This window comes from Pelmatolapia mariae, linkage group LG15 (assembly GCF_036321145.2).
Source record: "Pelmatolapia mariae isolate MD_Pm_ZW linkage group LG15, Pm_UMD_F_2, whole genome shotgun sequence".
NCBI lineage: Eukaryota > Metazoa > Chordata > Actinopteri > Cichliformes > Cichlidae > Pelmatolapia > Pelmatolapia mariae.
The window spans coordinates 35,817,557-35,836,654 of NC_086240.1; the positions used below are offsets into that span (position 1 = coordinate 35,817,557).

At 41.0% G+C, this 19,098-nt stretch overlaps 2 protein-coding genes across 9 annotated transcripts in view; both read right to left on the bottom strand.

Annotated features, from left to right (window-relative positions):
- Nucleotides 1-499: 499 nt before the first annotated feature.
- Nucleotides 500-15,132, bottom strand: LOC134642951 (WD repeat-containing protein 47-like). Of its 2 annotated transcripts, none has more exons than XM_063495062.1 (16): nucleotides 14,963-15,132; nucleotides 11,986-12,176; nucleotides 11,818-11,901; nucleotides 11,632-11,716; nucleotides 10,778-11,086; nucleotides 10,120-10,559; nucleotides 9,324-9,420; nucleotides 8,247-8,419; nucleotides 7,904-8,161; nucleotides 7,519-7,585; nucleotides 5,633-5,790; nucleotides 5,103-5,272; nucleotides 4,804-4,974; nucleotides 4,430-4,561; nucleotides 2,382-2,600; nucleotides 500-2,273 (listed from the first exon to the last, which is right to left on the bottom strand). In XM_063495062.1, exons 2-16 carry the CDS (start codon nucleotides 12,141-12,143, stop codon nucleotides 2,131-2,133), a joined length of 2,664 nt encoding a protein of 887 aa, XP_063351132.1. In that variant the 5' UTR covers nucleotides 12,144-12,176; nucleotides 14,963-15,132; the 3' UTR covers nucleotides 500-2,130. The 2 variants fall into 2 exon arrangements, with proteins under 2 accessions (XP_063351132.1, XP_063351130.1); XM_063495060.1 differs by having other exon boundaries at nucleotides 5,597-5,790.
- Nucleotides 15,133-16,629: 1,497 nt separating this feature from the next.
- camsap2a (calmodulin regulated spectrin-associated protein family, member 2a) overlaps nucleotides 16,630-19,098 on the bottom strand; it is a 43,034-nt gene continuing 40,565 nt past the window's right edge. For all 7 annotated transcript variants that reach the window (XM_063494972.1, XM_063494970.1, XM_063494967.1 and 4 more), the window contains one exon: nucleotides 16,630-18,973. In XM_063494972.1, coding sequence (XP_063351042.1) covers nucleotides 18,668-18,973 — 306 coding nt within the window. In that variant the 3' untranslated portion in view covers nucleotides 16,630-18,667. The remainder of the gene's footprint in view (nucleotides 18,974-19,098) is intronic.

The following is a 19,098-nucleotide window of genomic DNA, read 5'->3' on the forward strand; positions in this document are numbered from 1 at the left end:
CCAGTGCATCTCTAAACTCTTGCACTTGATTTTCTCTATGTGCTGTATGACTTCCTATCATTTTTTTCCCAAACTTTTTCCTAGAAAATACTGGCTCAGACTTGGCAATGAAAATTTATAAATTGCTTTTCTGTCAAAGGCCAAAAACTGTATTACTGTCATGCAGCAATGGGAGTATGCTGGGATAGGCAGTAGCAGACTTATGTTGGCAATTGCACAGAGGAAAAGGTGAACCTATGTGTGCCCTGCACTCGCACATAACTATGTTTGCTTTGCACCTACCTGTGTGCACAGGCTCTAAGATCATTTAAATCAGTGATGTACACTCACCAGTCAGTTTATTAGGTATAACTGGAAAGCAACAGTAACTCAGATAACCATATATTACAATCATCTCTGGACCCAACCCAGTGTTAACAAGCTGTGCTAAACGAGCAGCCAGTGGGTGTGTGTGATTGATACAAAAAAAAAGATGAAACGCATCAATTTTTTCACTCGATATCTTTATTTTGTCAGTTTGTTTCAAAGTATTCCTTAAAAGAACATGTGTTAGACAGCCACTACTTTATTTTTTGAACAGTTTGAACCCTAATGACCCCTTGGCACTTGTCTTACTTGTGACACACTTGTGCATGTAACTATTACAGGTGGACAGTGACACGGAATATGCCATCAAGAGTCACAGATAAGGTAAAATGTAAAGCACAATACGATAATCCCACAAAGGTCAGTCATTTTCTCAGCCTGTACCCTCATCTCTGTCTCACACTTGCACCAGGCTGCTCAAAAAAGTGAAGCTTAAAGTTAAACAAGCCAACGACACTGGCGTTTCACACTGTGCAGTCCTGAAGCATCTCTTTAAAGTGCATCATTACCACTGTTTTGACATTAGTCTGCTGATCCAAAATACAGAGACTCTCATGGTTGTCTGCATTTAGTGCATTCTATTGTAATGTTCACTATAAATCCCTAAACCTTCTCTGGGACACGGGTTCTCATGAATCCACACTTTGCACCTCTGATTTAAGATTTTTTTTTCTTGTCACATCAACCATTTCCTCCCTTTATCACTTTTCAGCGCTGCTATAAGCTTTGGCTTAGTGTGTTCAAATATTCAAATTATCCCAAATTTATCGACCGACTGCGGGTGAACACTTCCATGTGCTCGGACCAGAGTTCCCAAGAAGAGGCTCCTAAAGCTTAACTCGACTTATTCAGGTGCTGCTTGTAACTCGCACCCAGTGGTACTCTTTTTTGAGCTTTCATGTAAGTGAATAAACTGTTGTATGCATATAAGTGATGCTGATGGGTGCAGTAACCTTGTTTGAACTTACAGCTGACAAAAGGCATGTGATAAAATACCAAAATAAAGCTGCAAATTAAAAAAACAAAAACAAATCTATCAATCCAGACATCCAAAAAACTACACAACAGTTACAAAAAAGGCACGTTATGATATGCATAACCAAATGTGGCTTCTCTCCAGAACATTAAATTCTGTCACTCCTTCCTGCAGAAATTATCAAAAGAATTGCTGCGTTAAGATGCTAAATGTCACATTACACAAACCCTACGTCTTAGTTTACCTCCATGTTTTGAGTGTACTTGCTTGGGCAGTGTGAGAGAAGAGCTAAAATATAAGATAAGTATGCTCGCAGTCAAAGTAAAGTGCTTTTTAAGATGGGCATTAGCGACCATCTTTATACTTTGTATCACATTTGCCATTTAATCTTTGCTGAAATTATATAAGTCACAAGCTGAAAGGTATCAAGCGAACACACAGACATGTTCTATGTATATTTAGAAATTCAACCTCACATTTTCCCTTAAATCTGACTCAAACTGCAAAGCCATATACACTCAGATTTCCAGAAATTCATGGTTGCTGGAGCACACATTGGCACATACCCAAAGACATATATAGACATTCATATACACACATACGTAGAAAGTGTCCTCCTTAAAGTGACTGGCTTTTCTGGCTCAAAAGTGCACTTGTCACCCTACTGTACGCACACGTGCACTTATCTTTAAACATATAAACAACTTGACGTTTAGGATATGCATGTTTTGCACACCAATACACCTCGGAGCTGGGGTGCATGTGCTCTTGTGCTCTTTCTCTAAAGCTCACGGGCCTGGAGCCCAGAGGATGACGGTTCGATCCGCAGACGATGACACAAAGGTCCGATCGTGTGGGTGCCACCTACACTGGATCACCTTGTCCCAGTGCTCCCCTGCCACCGTCTGAGGGAGGGGCTTGGTTAGGTCACCTGCGGTCAGAGAAGGGGGAAATATCACACAGGAGGAGCTTACAATCACAATTTTAAGCGCTTCAAAATTAGATTTTTCACTTCAAACAATGACTTATTTCAAGCTACCTTGAAGGTCGCTGATTATGATCCTGTTGTCATAGGAACCAGTGAGGAGATGATGGGCTCCAGGTGAGAAGCGCACAGAGCGTATGTCACTGCTGTGGGGCCGGTACGTCTGCACTATGCGGCCTCCTCTAATGTCATACAGCATGCAGGTGCTGTCCTCCTGACCGGTAGCGAGCAGGCGGCCGCTGGGATCCACTGCCACTGAAGCAACTGCACTTCCTGAGTGACGTACAGTGTGAAAAACGTCATGTTGTTGGATGCAGCTTAAAAAGTATTTTGCAGACAGGAGCAGTTTCTTACACTCAAAACCTTAAACGTTATCCAGGCATTTTGCATTTGCAGAGGGAAACTGTGACAAAATGTTTTACAGTTGTCATCAGCGAATACTACACCACAGTGATAAACACTTGTTTTATTATTTCAATGTACTGGACTGCAGCGCTTGATTATGGTTTCATCAGCTGTTCATATTAAGAGTTTCATAAGAGACAGGCTGCTGACAAACTACAAACATGCAGGCAGCAGATATGCTCCTACTTTAGGTGTCCTTCATGTCGCTATCAGACAGCTAGGTGTTTGCTAATGTGATATCAGTGGATTAATGTTATCACAATTAACCCAGAGAGCAAACAAGATTTTATTGAACTGAGTTAATCATCATCTAAATGATTTTTTGACTGTAACTGGGTAGAATAGATAGGTGAGGTAATGCTAATGCTAGGAGAGCAAACAGGACAAAGAGAGCGCCGCAGCCTGGAAATAACAGCAATAACTGGATTTGCCGCATTTAAAAGTGAAGGGCCATCAATAATGTATCTTTGCGGCTAACTTTGTCATCTTTTTGCTTAGATTTAATCAACTAAATATTATAAGACTAATGCAGCCTTGACTGAAAATACTACAAATAAGGTGCCAAATTTAACACCACCTGCAAGGTGCATTTTAAAATACAGTATATCTTCGCTTCTTGTGAAATATTGTCCTTATTCAAATGAAAACTGTATATTTTGGTGCAAAACTGGATGCATATTTAAACATATTTTAAAAGTTACAGCATGTAAAATATCATCCTAGCTACAGTGGCTGCTGTAGGACAAACAACACTGGCTCTTGTTCACCTGCAGTGAGTTTATGTTGTTAGTTTGCTGTTTACTTCAGCTAGCATTCATGTTTATTTACTCTGGAGGAGGCTGTAAAATATTGTGAAAGGAATCTGAATGAGTCAAGTACTTGTGTTCGATGTTCGCAGCTGTTAGCTGCTGTTAATTAAACTTTTTTTGAAGTGGCTCTAACACAGTTGGACTCAGACAGTGAATAAACTCACACGATGTGAAAATGTAATCAAACTGAGGGAAACTGTGATTTTTTAAACACCTGACACTGATATTAGCTGGCATAATGTTAGCTTATAACCAGATTTTAAGTTGGCTGTTGTTTGGCCAGATCGTTGTTAGCTGTCCCGAGGTGAGAGGCCACATGTCTAATCTCCTGACAATAAGGAATTAAAATAATATTCCGGGGGGGGGGGTGGTAAATGGTCATATATAGTTTGAAAGAGCTATTTGCGATTTTTAAATTATTAGTAACTTATAAGGGGTAACAACATATATGGTTGGTCTCTATCCACATACATAAAAACCAGACTAGGCAGAGCAGCGATGTTCATCTCAGCCACTGTGTTCAAGATGGCCGGGCAACATGGCCGCTTTCAAAAAACTGGTGCCTGCTCCCCATATTACTATTTTTATTGGATTAATTCTAAGTTTCTGAGAATGTAATAAATTGATACTGATGTAATTACATAGAAAATAATGTATATCTTAGGTTATTTCATAAAAAAATAATATATACTAACTGTAGCTTTCAAATATTTCTGACTTACCCTGAAGCTTCAGTTGATTTCTGTCTTTAATTTCTCTTTTTTTCATTTCTATTTTATAGAAGTCGTGCTCTTCATAAAAGTATCTTCCTGTAAAACCACTAACCTGTAGCAGTGTGGTGAAAACCATTTCCAATCAAAAAAAGTAGCAAGTTTCAGTATGACTCACCTGTGCCATGCAAAGTTGTGCCCACCACCCGAACACAGCTGGGCACCCGCAGGTCCCAGAAGCGGACAGTTTTGTCCTGTGAGCCTGAAGCAATCATCCACCCTCCCCATGTGTACAGAGTCAGAATGTGACCTGTTCAAAACAGCACATAATATCTGAGCTCTGTTCACAACAACTCTGTTTATGTCTTTTCAACAACTTTGCAATAAATGCAATAAATGTTGGTACTCATGCTAAATTTGTGTTTCAAAGAACCTACAGTGGATGAATGAAGCAGACAATACCATAAAACGCTACTGAGGACCACACTTTGAAAACCCCTATCCAGAGTTTGCTTAGACCAATCTGTCAGCTGCAGGTAAACGGGGACATACCGGTGTGTCCGCTCAGGGCATGAAGGCCCTGTCCTCTCTGACAGTCAGTAGTGTAGATGTTGCAGTCCCCGGCTCCAGCACTGATCAAAATAGATCCTCCACTCTCAGGACCTTCCATAAAAGCCAAATCTCTAATAGTGCCGTCATGCATGCTAAACTCCAGGTCTGGGCCTGAATCACAAGAGTACATTTGGGTGAAGATACAGATGTTTCCAAGCAGCTTAGCAACAGAAGAAACATGAGAAGTTTTCTGCATCAGCTTAAACTTATTTTTCTAATATTTTCCTTATTATGTGTACCTGTGGCATTGCAGGTGTCTGCATTGAAAGGCAAGACTTTGACATATTTATCATTGGAGCCAGTGGCCAAAAGCTGTCCACAGTGGCTCCAGGCGACGCAGTAGATTGAGCCCTTGTGATGTTTGTTCCGCCTGAAGCGCACAGCCGGTTGCTTCACTCCACCAGAACCACTAAAGAAGCAAACAAACATGGACACAGACAGAAAAAAAAAATGACGAAGGCATGACTTCTACCTTTAAGGAAAAAAAATTAAAAAAGGTTCCTTGAATCCACATATTATGGATTTTTTCCATGAGTCTATTTTATTTTTCATTTTGATGAAACCGGTTGCAGCAGATGGCTGCTCTTCCCTGAGGTTTCTTCCTCTTAAAAGGGAGTTTTTCCTTCCCACTGTCGCCAAATGCTTGCTCACAGGAGGTCGTTGTCTTTTTTCAAATTAAGAAAAGGAAGTAAGCTGTTCAAGTCATCAAAATTGCTCTAATGAAATATCTCACAGTGTGGATTTGTAGGTCCCCGTAAGCTGCTCCCACCTGGCAGTTAGTGTTTCCGGGTAGGCACACACTCTCAGGGTTTTTGAGTTGGAGCCGACGGCATACAGCGCACCGGCGGGATGGAAGGCCACTGCGCGCACTGCCTGTGTGTCCTCGAGCTGGCTCACCTTAACAAACTGTGTTTTGCACTTAGCTGGCTTCACAAGAAGATAAAAAAAATAAACCAAACAGTGACATGAAGTTTGCAGTTGTGTTTAAGCATTCACAGTGGTATGCAAAAGTTTGGGCACCGCTGATAATTTTCATGATTTTCCTTCATAAATTCATTGGTTGTTTGGATCAGCAATTTCATTTAAATATATCATATAGCAGATGAACACAATGATATTTGAGAAGTGAAATGAAGTTTATAGGATTTACAGAAAGTGTGCAATAGTTACTTAAACTAAATTAGGCAGGTGCATAAATTTGTGCACCCGTGTCGTTTTATTGATTTGAATACCTTTAGCACTAATTATTGGAACATAAAATTTGGTTGGTAAGCTAATTGACCTTTGACCTACATACACAGGTGAATCCAGTCATGAGAAAGGTATTTAAGGTGGCCAATTGCAAGTTTTTCTCCTCTTTGCATCTTCTCTCAAGAGTGGCTACATGGGAGCCTCAAAACAACTCTCAAATGACCTGAAAACAAAGACTGTTCAACATCATGGTTTAGAGGAAGTATACAAAAAGCTATCTCAAATATATCAGCTGTCAGTTTCCGCTTTGAGGAACATAGTGAGGAAATGAAAGACCACAGGCACAGTTCAAGTTAAGGCTGGAAGTGACAGGTCAAGAAAAATCTTAGATAAGCAGAGGCGAAGGATGGTGAGAACAGTCATAGTCAACCCACACACCAGCTCCAAAGACCTACAACATCAACTTGCTGCAGATGGTGTCACTGTGCATCGTTCAACTATTCAGGACACTTTGAACAAGGAGATGCTATATGGGAGAGTAATGCAGAAGAAGCCTTTTCTGCGCACATGCCACAAACAGAGTCTCTTGAGGTATGCTTAAGCACATTTGGACAAGCCAGCTTCATTTTGGAATAAGGTGCTGTGGACTGATCAAACTAAAATTGAGTTATTTGGACATAACAAGAGGAAACAGAACACAGCATTCCAAGAGAAACACTTGCTACCCACAGTACACTGTGGTGGCGGTTCCATCATGCTGTGGGGCTGTGTGGCCAGTGCAGGTACTGGGAATCTTGTTAAAGTTGAGGGTTGCATTAATTCGAGTCAGTATCAGCAGATTCTTGAGAACAATGTTCAAGAATCAAAGTTGAAGTTGCGCCGGGGCTGGATACTTCAACAAGACAACGACCGTAAACACTGCTCAAAATCTACTAAGGCATTCATGCAGAGGAACAAGTACAACGTACTGGATTGGCCATCTCAGTCCCCAACCTGAATATTATTGAAAATCTATGGTGTGACTTAAAGTGGGCTGTCCATACTCGGAAACCATCAAACCTGACTGAACTGGAGATGTTTTGTAAAGACGAAAGGTCCAAAATACCTTCAACCAGAATCCAGACTCTCATTGGAAGCTATAGGAAGCGTTTGGAGGCTGTTATTTCTGTAAAAGGAGGATCTACTAAATATTGATGGAATTTTTCTGTTGGGGTGCCCAAATTTATGCACCTGCCTAATTTAGTTTAAGTAACTATTGCACACTTTCTGTAAATCCTATAAACTTCATTTCAAATATCACTGTGTTCATCTGCTATATGATATATATACATGAAATTGCTGATCCAAACAACCAATGAATTTATGAAGGGAAATCATGAAAATTATCAAGGGTGCCCAAACTTTTGCATACCACTGTATGTGGAATGTATGGAAGTTAAATATCAACAGAGCGTGCTTACATACCTCGTGTGTGCTACGTGTTGCAGAGCTTGTGGAGTCATCCTGGACTGTGGGACCAGAGCCAGTGATTCTATGAGCACAAAAAAGAACAATGCATACACAAGTCATAAACATTGGGGTTTTTTTGGTTTCCATCAATAAGAGCTCGGAGTGACATGTTTCAAATATTTGATAATAATTAGCAAATGCTGGCTATGAGGAAAGCTGCATTAAACATAGCAAAAATAGCCTTTTGAAATCTGATTCTTCTTTTTGATACATGTTCTATTTCAATTAATTAGCAGCTGAACGGTCACTAGAAGCATTCCCTACACACCAGCAAAATGTGAGCCCTAACTTCTAACAAGTTAAGATGTTTCAGTGGAGACCAATAGCAGGAGGCTCTTACCTTTTATTGGGAGGAACTGGGGACTCACTGAGCAAAGGCAAGCTGTGGCTCCCGGTGCTTACTGGCGTGCTGCTGCTCACCCCACCTGGCTTGTCCCTCGGCGGTCCTTTATCTGGGGTGTGACGGTTGTGAGACACCCTGGGGCTAGATGTGCTGTTGTTCCCCGTCAGCCCGTTCCACTGCTGACCCAGCTGCGCCATCATGTCCTCTCCACAGTGGTCGATGCCCACGTTCATCTCTTCCAACTTCTGGATGGATCTAGACAAAGACAAGCTCTGTCGTAGCACCCGGCTTGCGTTTTATTCCTTGCTGACATCAAATCCTGCAGGAATGACACCCTCACCTGCTGAGGAAGGTTTCTGTGAGGTTGTGCTGGGCTCCATCCTGGGGCTTCACTCCCCCCTCCAGCAGCATCTGCTGGTAAAGCTGCTTCTGCTGCTGCTTCTGTTCCAGATGTTGCTGAACGCGGAGCCGCTGCCTGTAATACTCCTGGATGTGCTCAGTGGAGTCACGACGCTGGACACACACAAGGACACAAGCTATTAAAATGAGCCCCCCAAAAAAATCCAAACAGTTGAATTGTTTCTGCAGAAAATGTAGAAATCCCTGAAACTGTATTTTCTATTTTGCCAAAGCAGGCCCTGTAGGCTGAATAATTCATAGTGCCTTTCACTGTACTGTGCTTCAAAGCTCGGAAGTGTCCACACACACACACACACACACACACACACACACACACACACACACCAGATTATAAAAGGCAAACTCGTTCCCAGAGCCACTGCTGACAACTCTTCAACTCCCAAGGCCTTGTCCTCCATCATCCACCCCATAAAAAAGTTTTCAAGGAACTCATTGCATTGAGTCAACAGTATATTATCCTTCAGGCCTCTCACCACTTTTCATGCACACACACAAACACACACACGGTGATATAATCTTAAAGTACTATGCTCTTCTAGATGGGACCTGAAATGTATAAAGATGAGCGATGATGAAAGCAGGAGGCCATCTTTGGATGTGGCTGCATATCAAAGCAGATTATGTGTTTCCAGTGTCCATGAGCTCCACCTCGCTACACTGGGACAGGGGGCAGCAAGGTGCCAGTGTCCTATGTGGACGTGTGGTATAGAATTCAGGCAGGATTTATAATGCAATAAAGGCGTTAAGACCACGCAGTTCAGGGGTTCAGGGGGAATTCATTCTGTGTCTTTAACTCCAGACTGAAAATCTTTCACTGACTTTGACTCAAGTGACCAGACAGATAACTGTTGCTTTTTCTTCATAACAGTCGAGAAACAACTTTGATCAGAGAACCCGGAGGTGAAGCCTGCCATTCATTCACTTTCATCTTTAAACAGCAGATGACACTGGCTGGTTTCAGGCTTAAAGTCTGCTGCTTACGGCCTGCAGTTCATACCTCATGTGTTTCTGTGCTGCACGGTGGTCCACCGTCTTTTCCAGGAGTCAGAGGTGTGCGTGTGGCGTTTGGGCCATCCAGCCCTTGTGGGTGCTTCCTATAGTTAGGAAGACGTATCAATCAGTTTATCTGACTTTATATCTCAAGTCAAAAACATTTTATCTATAAGGGTTATACAAACAATAATAGCAAAGTCAAAGTAAAAACCTCTTAATTAACCTGTGATTAAAGATTAGTCCATTTTTGTGTTAGCTACAATAATATTTCTGCTGTTTTGCATAAAATCCATTAACTATGATCTCATATACGTGCATATCACATCAACACTGATGCATTTTTGCGCCTAGTTGTACAGCTTGACTACATCCAACAGGTGGGGCCAACATCCTGTCTCAACCTTAAAATTGTGACATTTTATTTGCAGTCACCTTGTAAAACAAACTAGTAACAGTCTGGCAGACATCTATCCTAAATATATACATTTTTAAAAAGTATAATAACATACATTAGAGGGATTTTAAATAAAGAAAAGGTTTTACATAATAGCCTGCGTGATTAGTTGTTTGTATGCAGGATTTAAATAATGAACCTTTGCATGGACAGGTCAAGTAGCATTTTTATTCTGGGGTTTATAAGTTTGATTCGACTGCGTAGTTACTTTTAATTAGAATGCTGAATGAGTGCAATTTCTCTCCCTGACACCAGGGAAAGTTCAGTGTTTATTTTGCAAAATAACATTTATATTTACTCCCAACAAAATGTACGAAATATCCCTTTCCAGTTTCTTTGACTTTACCTCTCAGGTGAATCGTCCTGCTGATGCACGTTATTCTCCACGAGGCTCCGGCTGAGAGCGAACTTCATGTTTGTCTCCAGGCCTCTCTTGTCCTGGGCCGCCAAACCGTGAGACAGGCCGTCCAGAGCTGGGTTGAGGGATCTCGACATGTAGGTGTCGGCCGAATGAGGTCTTTGACGAAAGGGTGAGGTAGGGCACGGGGACAGACGGTTGATTAATGGAGTAAGGAGGTCGGCGTGGCCGGCTTTGCTGGGCTTCACCAGCCGGTCCACGTGGATGTTGAGGGTCTTCTGCTGGAAGGCGCAGGTGAAGGCACCCGGGGAAAGATTCTGCAGCCAGGAGAGCAGCGACAAATCCAGCTCGTCACAGCCGTTCCCACACAGCAAATCCACGCCAAGCAGCACCTCGCCCTCTGTGATCTCCTCTCCTGTTGCTTTACTCTACAAAACAGAAAAGCTTCTTAAAACTTATTCTGTTTTTTCGGAGACACAAATGTGTGAAAACCAGACAGAGTTTGTTTTTTTAAACAAAAAAAGTAATAGGTTACTTTGCAATAAAACCCTTTTTTAGTGGTTTTGAACACCTCTACAGGTTTGAGCCTTTTATCAGCCACTTAAGCCTAACTGTAACCCTTTTCACTAATAGCGCATCAGATTACCTGACAGAACTCTACACAGCACTCATAAAGGATCCCTTTGATTAGCAGCTGGAAAAGGCGGTTCCCGCTAGCCCTGAAGCCCGCCTCACTCAGCTTTCTGTCTGCAGGGATGAACTCGGCTACCATCGCGCAGGCCTCTTCGAAGCAATGCACTCGTGCCGTGCTTGGGTTCCAGTCTTTGAACTCTGCGTGATGGGTGAGGCGTGGCAGTGTGAGGAGGAGACACAGCTTGCTGTAGTCCTCCTTGGTTGGGCAGAACTCCTCCAGACTGTGCAGGCACTTCACTGCCTCTTGCATGGTGATCTCTAGCTGTAAAAGCAGAAAAATTCAGGCGGACCAGACAGTGATTATATTTTGGGGTGCTCAATACAGAAGCCCACTGGTGTTTTGACAGATAAAGGATGACATTAGCTGTTCCTTACAAACACAGATTATCACACAATAGGATGGGAGTGAGTAAAGCCCCCTGTGAAACTGGCTTTTTACCAGCTTAAGGAGATACCAACCCACCTGTCAATTTTACTTCTCTGTGCTTAAATAGAGAGCTTATGTGGCCCGTCACAGACTGTTTTTGTTTTTTTGACACGGGTTCGCTCTAAAAAAGTAGGCATCATCCAAAAAAATAAAGCAAATCATAGAAAGAAACTGTTGCTAAACTAGTATCTCAGAATTTATTATTATTATAATTATTGTTTTTAGTCAAGATTAAGATTCTCTTTACCGCAGAGAATTTACATTAACGTAGAGCTTTATAATCACAGGCTGCTATACTGAGCAATGAGCAGCTGCTAGGAAACATGCATCTAGTTCATAATACATTTCAAAGACATACGTATATATAAAAGTACACATACATTTAGAGGGTCTTCAGCAGCCGACATGGCATTATTAACACACAAGGCTTCCAGAAACTTCTGCTTAAATATGATGTAGCGAAACCTGGAAACACAAGTGCAAACGCGCTTACAAACAAGTACGCTTAAAAATGTTCTTTGTTGTGTGGAGACCGGTACGAAACAGCCCCATATAGCTTCTCTCACCTTTTCTTGTCAAACTTGTCCATTCCTTCTAACGGTTGAATGAACTGCATCACCTCCTCCCACTGGCCATCCAGAATGAGTTGCCTGATTAAAAACAACAAATGAACAATTTAAGAATCCTGTGAAAACCTTCTCTCTATCACGCTTGTGCCATATGAGTGTGTGTACCTGAGGAAAAGCATATCATCAGAGTATAGTCCATTGATAACACCGCTTTCCTTCTCCAGAGCCAGCATGCTAATGTGCAGCTTCCTGGAGTTGAGAAAGTCCAGGATCAGCTTGATCACCTCAGCCTCCTTTATGTTGATCGTCTCCTCTGCTGTCATGTTGCAGATCTTTTGGGGGCAGCTTATAGCTGGCTGTACAACCCCCCCCCCCCCCCCCCCAAAAAAAAAAAAAAAAAAAAAACAGAGAGAGAAGGCAGAAGCCTGTTAATGGAAAGGTCACAGCAAAAGAAGAAAGACATATGCTGATTTTCCCAATCTTAAGGAAATGATTCTAATTGTAATATTACTACTGTAGTAAGTGAAAAGAAATGGAAAAATAATCTGTCAGCATGACTCTTTGGCCTTAAATTGCAAGAAATAAATGTGTAAAATTACAGAAATTCTGGTGGCTCATTAGCCAAACTGTCCTCTAATTATAAAACAAAGTTTTTGTTTATTCATAGAAAATGTCTCTTTTTCCTGTGGATCCATTTAAAGAAAGACATTTCTTTATTCAAGTGTTAACTTATTACTTTAATTGCTTTGCTGTAGTGCAGGGGTAGGCAACCTTTCTGATGATGAGTGCCATCTAAAATTTCCTCAGAAGTCAATGTGCCATATGATTGCATTAGCAATAAATTTAATAACGCTCTATATTAACAGTTACACACTATATAGAACAACTTTATAGAATTATATTTGTTCGCAGATGTTGGCAGCTATCAGCGAATAGTTATCAGATCATTGATCAGTTTCATGATTGAAGTAGCAACAAGAGAGGGAGGGGGAGAGAATGAGAGAAGAAGAAACAGCTGCAGCATAAAGACACAGAATAACTCCAGCTTTGTGTCTTTTTCCATTCTAGCTGAAGTACGGGACAAACTGTGCTCCTTTTCAGCTCAATACGAAACGCGTAATATTTTCTCTGAATACGGGACGATTCTGTTTTTTACGGGACGGTTGGCAACTCTACTAACTAACCTTATAAATAAAATAAAGTTCACAATCAGTAACATCATAGCACCCACCCAGCTGTATAGAAACTCTGTCATGCTAGCTAGTACGCAGTACGAGTTATTGTAACTGACTGTAAAAAGTCAGCACAACGAAAATAAACTACACCTAAACTTGGTTTATATCTGACCCAGATAGACTGCAGGTCATAACTTCTTACCTGAAGTTCAGTTCACCTGACACTCGGACCTGCGGCCCCCTCCGGTCTCTCCTCCTCCTGCCTCCCATTTCCCTCATCTACCTGCTGGCCTCTGTGGAAGCTCCGCCATAGCCACCACCAAACAACTGAGTTCTTTTTACACATCGGCCAGCATCTGGCCAATCCACCACCTTTCATTGTTTATGCCGTTACAAAAAAAACGGGCAAATGCCCGGTATGCCCGATGGCCAGTTCAGCTATGGTTGTGCCATCAGTTAACCCTTGGCACGCGTGCCCAGGGTTGCCAACCCCTGGTGTAGTGTAATTGGCTAAGGAGGAGTTCTTTTTCTGTGAGAAAAGCTGTAAAACATATAAAAATACAGTTAAAAGTCCAAAATGTATTCCATCTTTCACATTTTCCAAAGCCAATCTAACCTTTGGGCCTTATATTTGACATTTTGGTTCATGCATTCCCAAATGTTTCACACCTGTTTGCAAAAAATACATGACAAACAAAAACGGAGGTGAATTCCAGTTTTTATCATTCTCGATCTGTACACCAACACAACAGCTTTGAAATACATTTTTTTAGATCCAATTGAAAATGTAACTGGAAAACAATCACTTAATCATAAACCATTTTTTAAAATTATTTCTATTTTTCCAAGCTTTACTGCAGCTCTAATCAGCCGTTGTTTGTTCATGTGTCTTTCTCCCCTTGGGTTTGCTTACACCAAGTGAAATTCATACTTGAGAGAATACAGATCAGCTGGTTAAACTGGCCACTGCAGAATATTCTACTTCTCTACCTTCAAAAACTCCTGGGTTGCTTTTCCAGCATAATTTAGGCCACTGTCCGTCAGCACAATGAAGCATGGCAAGTTATCTACACTTCAGAATTCATCTCTCTGCTTACGTCCTCTCTCACATCACTGGACTCTGTGAGACTCATCACACTGTCTGTACCATGGTTAACAGATAATGCTACATGTTTTTTCCTTGTGTCACTCCAATTTCCAGATCAGTATACTGTTCGAGGTTATTAGATGTTTTCTTTCTTAACACCTAGAGAACATTATCCTTCTCATTGATGATTCTGGTGCCAACTTTTACAAAATGCTAATTTTTGCACTTTAATTAAATTCTTACTCTAGTCTATTATGATGGTTCAAGTAAGTTCATAGTACTCCTTTGCACTTTTAACCTCGGTCACTAAACTGTAGTTTTCTGTGTTGTCCCTTTTGCTGGAGGCTTGCTGGAGGCTTTTAAGGGCATCTGTGGCGTTTCTGCACATATGCATAATGTCCCTAAATGGCTCATAGTTTAAATACTGGAAAATATCAAAGATGCAGTTCCAAGGTTGGGTCTTTAAATGGTTAATCAGTGCAACATCACACAGGCAGCTACAGCAAAGACATGGAGGGGTCTTCATTACGTCTGGTGCACTCGCCCTGTATGTTTAAGAAAGCGCATAGAAAGGCTGGGAGAGCAGCTTATGACGCCGCCCTGTTCCCTCCACACACAGACACAACATCCACCCAGCTCCGGGCCGGGATGTGAGAGCAGGTCTGCGGCCCAAACCTGACAGCCTCAGCACTTTATGTGTCCTCGGACACACCTTGTTTATTCGACCACGGCAGCCAGTGACGACTATTAACACCACTGGACACAAATGCAGGGCAATAGACGACAAACATGCCAATCATTGTCTCCCTTACTGGGGACACACCGTGCTAGACTACAGCGCAGTGCTAAACACCGCCTTGAAACAGTGCCAGCATCTCACCTGTCAGTCAGTCTGCGCCTACAGCCCGCCGCATTAAAGCCCGCGGTCTCCAGATGTAGCGACGTCCACGAAGAAGACGGCAGGGAGGACGTATTTGACTGCTGAAAGGCTTTTCAGCGTTGCCAGAAAGCTCCTTTCTCCTGCCTCGTTTCTTGTACACAGCTCGCGGTTGCCATGCGGACGTAGCCGCAAACCACCAATCAACTGTAGCAACGACGCCCAGCGGTCACACCTACAGCACGGACGCGACAACTTTCAAAGGAAATTCAGGGAGATAAAAAAAAAAGGATAGGATTTATTTTATTTTATTTTAAGAAATAAGATAAATAACAAAGAAAGAAGATAAAAATGCTATTTTCTTTGAACATCTGTAAGACGAGTTGCTGTCAAGCTAATATATACATTTTTTTTTTATCAGAAAGTTGGGCATCTAATTAGAATATATAAAATGGTTTATATATATATTCACTCAAAATGATGAAAAAAGTCGCCGAACCCTTTTAAAATTACCCTTTGAGTTCCCTTGTTTAATGGCAATTTTTCATTAATGTAGTCATTAATTACATTTTACTGGCCATGGCTAAAATAATTTGTTAAGCAAGACAACAATTTGTATTCTTTCTAGTCAAATAATCACAGTTTTATTAACAGCCTTAGTAACGACACTGGACCCCTTAATGATCTGTTTTTGGGACTGATTCATAAACTAAGTTAAAATTACTTTATGCTCCCATTTACAGTGGAGCCTTTGGCCACTGAGGTACTCGGGGTCAGGTAAACTTGCTCCTGGAAATCCAGCCTCGTTACTTTAGCTAAATATATAGCTTTCACTGGAATCAGTTTTTTCCCCAGATGTTATCACTTTGATCCTTTGAGCACTGCATACATTCATCTAAACAAGTTCATCTAAACACATTAACTACTATGCCATTATCTAAGAGGTACTCCATCTCATTATAATTGTAGAACATTTTCTGATGAACCACCTCTGAAAATGTTATGATTTCAAATTTGGACTAGACTACCCATTGATCTATTTGTGTTTACGTGGCACAATTTAGCTTAATTGTTCAATCCAGCATGAATTCTTCATTTTTCTGTCAAAAAGTATTTTACATGTTTCACTTTGCATTTCTGTGAAATGCAACTATAGCATTCCAAAAGTGTCACCAGTTCTGTTTTGCTAATGGAAACTTTTGGTATTTACGTGTGCTCAAATATGGAGCCATTGTTTTTTTTATGTATTTGTCCCAAAATACAGACATTCATGTTTATGTTAGGGAAGACCAGTGAACATTTCAGCCTTTTATCTTTAATAGGTTTGGAAATATTCATGTTCCAACATTGCCTCAGATTTCAAAGTGTGAAAAAACAAACCAAAGAATTTGGACCATAACATTTTATGCAAATGGCCCATGATGATTTCAGATGGAATGACCCTAATTAACCAGGTTGGGCTTTGAAACCTTGAAAACACCAATAGTCCAGTTCCAGTGCCATATCTTAGAAATATATATATATAAAAGAAAGAACCCTAAGACTAATATTTCCAAAACTGTTTCATGGTTAAATATTATCCTTCCATGAAAAGAGTTTGCTTCTATTAACAACCCCCTCTTTACATATCCTTTTAAAAATACCCTCATTTGCAATCAACACCACATACATGCTGATGTCATGCTTTATTTTATTTAATGCAAAATGAAAAAGAAAAAGAAAAATGACACTACATGTTCAGCCACATGTTGAATGAGGGCACAGCGTCTGACGAAACAAAAACAAAGTCATCATAGTGAATAAGTTGCTCACATGAACACACTGTACAATATCATTACAGTTTAAATAATAATCTTCTTTTTAACCTTGGCCTTAAAACAGCCAAATGCAGGCAGACCGAGCTTTCTGCTGACACATCCTTCCAGTAAAGAACATTGAAACACTTCTTCCCCCAGTCGTACTAGATTACAATTTCAAAAACACGTACATGTCTCTTTTGGTCATAAATACCCCCCACCCGTCCCACGCCCCAGTTAAAAACAAAGCACCACGTTGGCAGATTTATTTTTTTTGGGAAATCGTACCTGCAAATGGTGTTGGATTTGACATTCAGTGGCAAAAGTAACACAACGCTGACGCTGGTTAAACCAAATGGCGAGACTCTACCCGTATGCAGCAACAAGGATCTACCTGCCCTATTCTGCCTTGCATTATTGTGTGAATTTCATCCTAGTGTTAATAGAAAAAAATAAATCTAGCAAAATTACAATGTTACTATAAATTCACAACGTGCTGCATTTATAGATGATGGACAAAAATGCTGCTAACACACACGCTTTAGTTGTTCAGGTAGAACCCGTTTCTGTGGTGAAAGACGCACAGACATGTTGAAAATCACACAAACACTTCATAATGTGGCCTTTTTAATAAACTGGGAGAAACTAATTTAATGCATCACTTACCTTCTAAATAACAGAACATATTTTTTGCAACTATGAGAAATCTAGCATGTGCTATATTCTAGCTATTCTTACTTAATTTTGGTGGGCCAAAAGTGGCTTATAGCTGGGTGCAGATATGATAATAAAGAGTCTGAGTGTGCATCTTGAATTTAATGTTAACATTTCATCGTGACATAAAGAGAAATACTTTGTAGGTGTCATTATAGCTTGGATATCAGTCCTGATCCAAGTGGCCAGGAGTGTGATTGTACAATATCTTAGTATACTGCAAAGAACCCTACAAGTTGTAGTCGGCAGCATTTCATAATAAAAAATAAATAATACTGAGCAGTTTCATTTGTTCACAAACCTGCTGTGAACCAGCAGCGAGGTGATCTACAACACTGGTTCCCAATCTTTTGGGCTGAAGCAATGCAAATAAACCAGAAACCTGACATTGTACTCGATAGCACAAACTGTCTGCACGTGTCCTGACCTACAGGTTGAGAACCAGTGATCTACAGTAACGTCCTGCATTCATTAAAATCACTTCCTCAAAAACAGGGGTTCTGAAAAAGCTGGAACCGCTTTGCTTTGTTGAGCTGAACACACATATCCTGTGTGGCTAACGCTAGCTGTATGCAATCAGGCTTTTTTTTTTGGCCCTTTGGAGTTTACGTACTTTAATGTACAAACTGTTTTACTCACACAGGTGAGAAAAGAAAAAAGAGGTTCCTTCCAAATACAAAAGAGGTTATCGCTTTACAGTCACTCTTACACTAAAACAAAACGTGCGTAAGGCCACACTTCAACAGGGTAGTGCGAACAAAAGTCAGTCTATACATGAATTGAAAACATTCAGAGCTTCAGTGTACGGAGTAAAATGTCCCGGCATTCATACTGTCTCCTTTTTTTTCTTTTAATGTTTGGCACATAGAGATCAAAAACATCAGTCACACGCGCTCTCACACACTGTCTCAAATCTCTTTTTCAAACACAGACATGATTACGTTTACATCATTCCTCGACAGTGTCGTACATTCCAGCTGTTCGTGATCTTTAAAGTCTTATCACTTCTGGTCCGAATATGAAGAATAAACAAGGACGGGAATGCAATGAGGAGAACAAACAAAACAAAAGATAAATACGCATTCATCTAACTGGCATTGCAGGTGTTTGAATCTTCATGGATATGTACACTGAAGTACTAACCGAGACTGGTTATGTTCAAAGAGGGAAAATGAAATGTTCGGGGTATCAAGTCCCATTAGGACTGGGCAGGCACTACTTTTTTAGGGGTGGCTGGCTTCTTGGTTTGCCAGAGGTGGTTGTGGATTGTCACTGCGTCCACGCTGGCTGACATGGTCTTAGCTGGTATCTGACTGAACTGCTTCTTGTCTGAGTTGTACTTGTAGAGGCCATCAATCATCTTGCGTGTGATGCTCTTGGGGCCGATGCCCGTCAGCTTGTTGATCTCTTCGGTCTCGGGGCAATAAGTGTAGAGAGCGCGAAACTGGCATCCGGCATCTCGGAACAAAACCAAGAAGTTGTTGGCTTCTGATTTCTCCATTTCCTGTCAAGATCAGGGGAGTAAATGTGGTTAGATAAGCAGGTGACATATGCTTAAGGACACTTGATGTGCTATGTAGATATTTTTTCCTATTTATAAATCTGTGACTTAAAATATCAACAGGATAT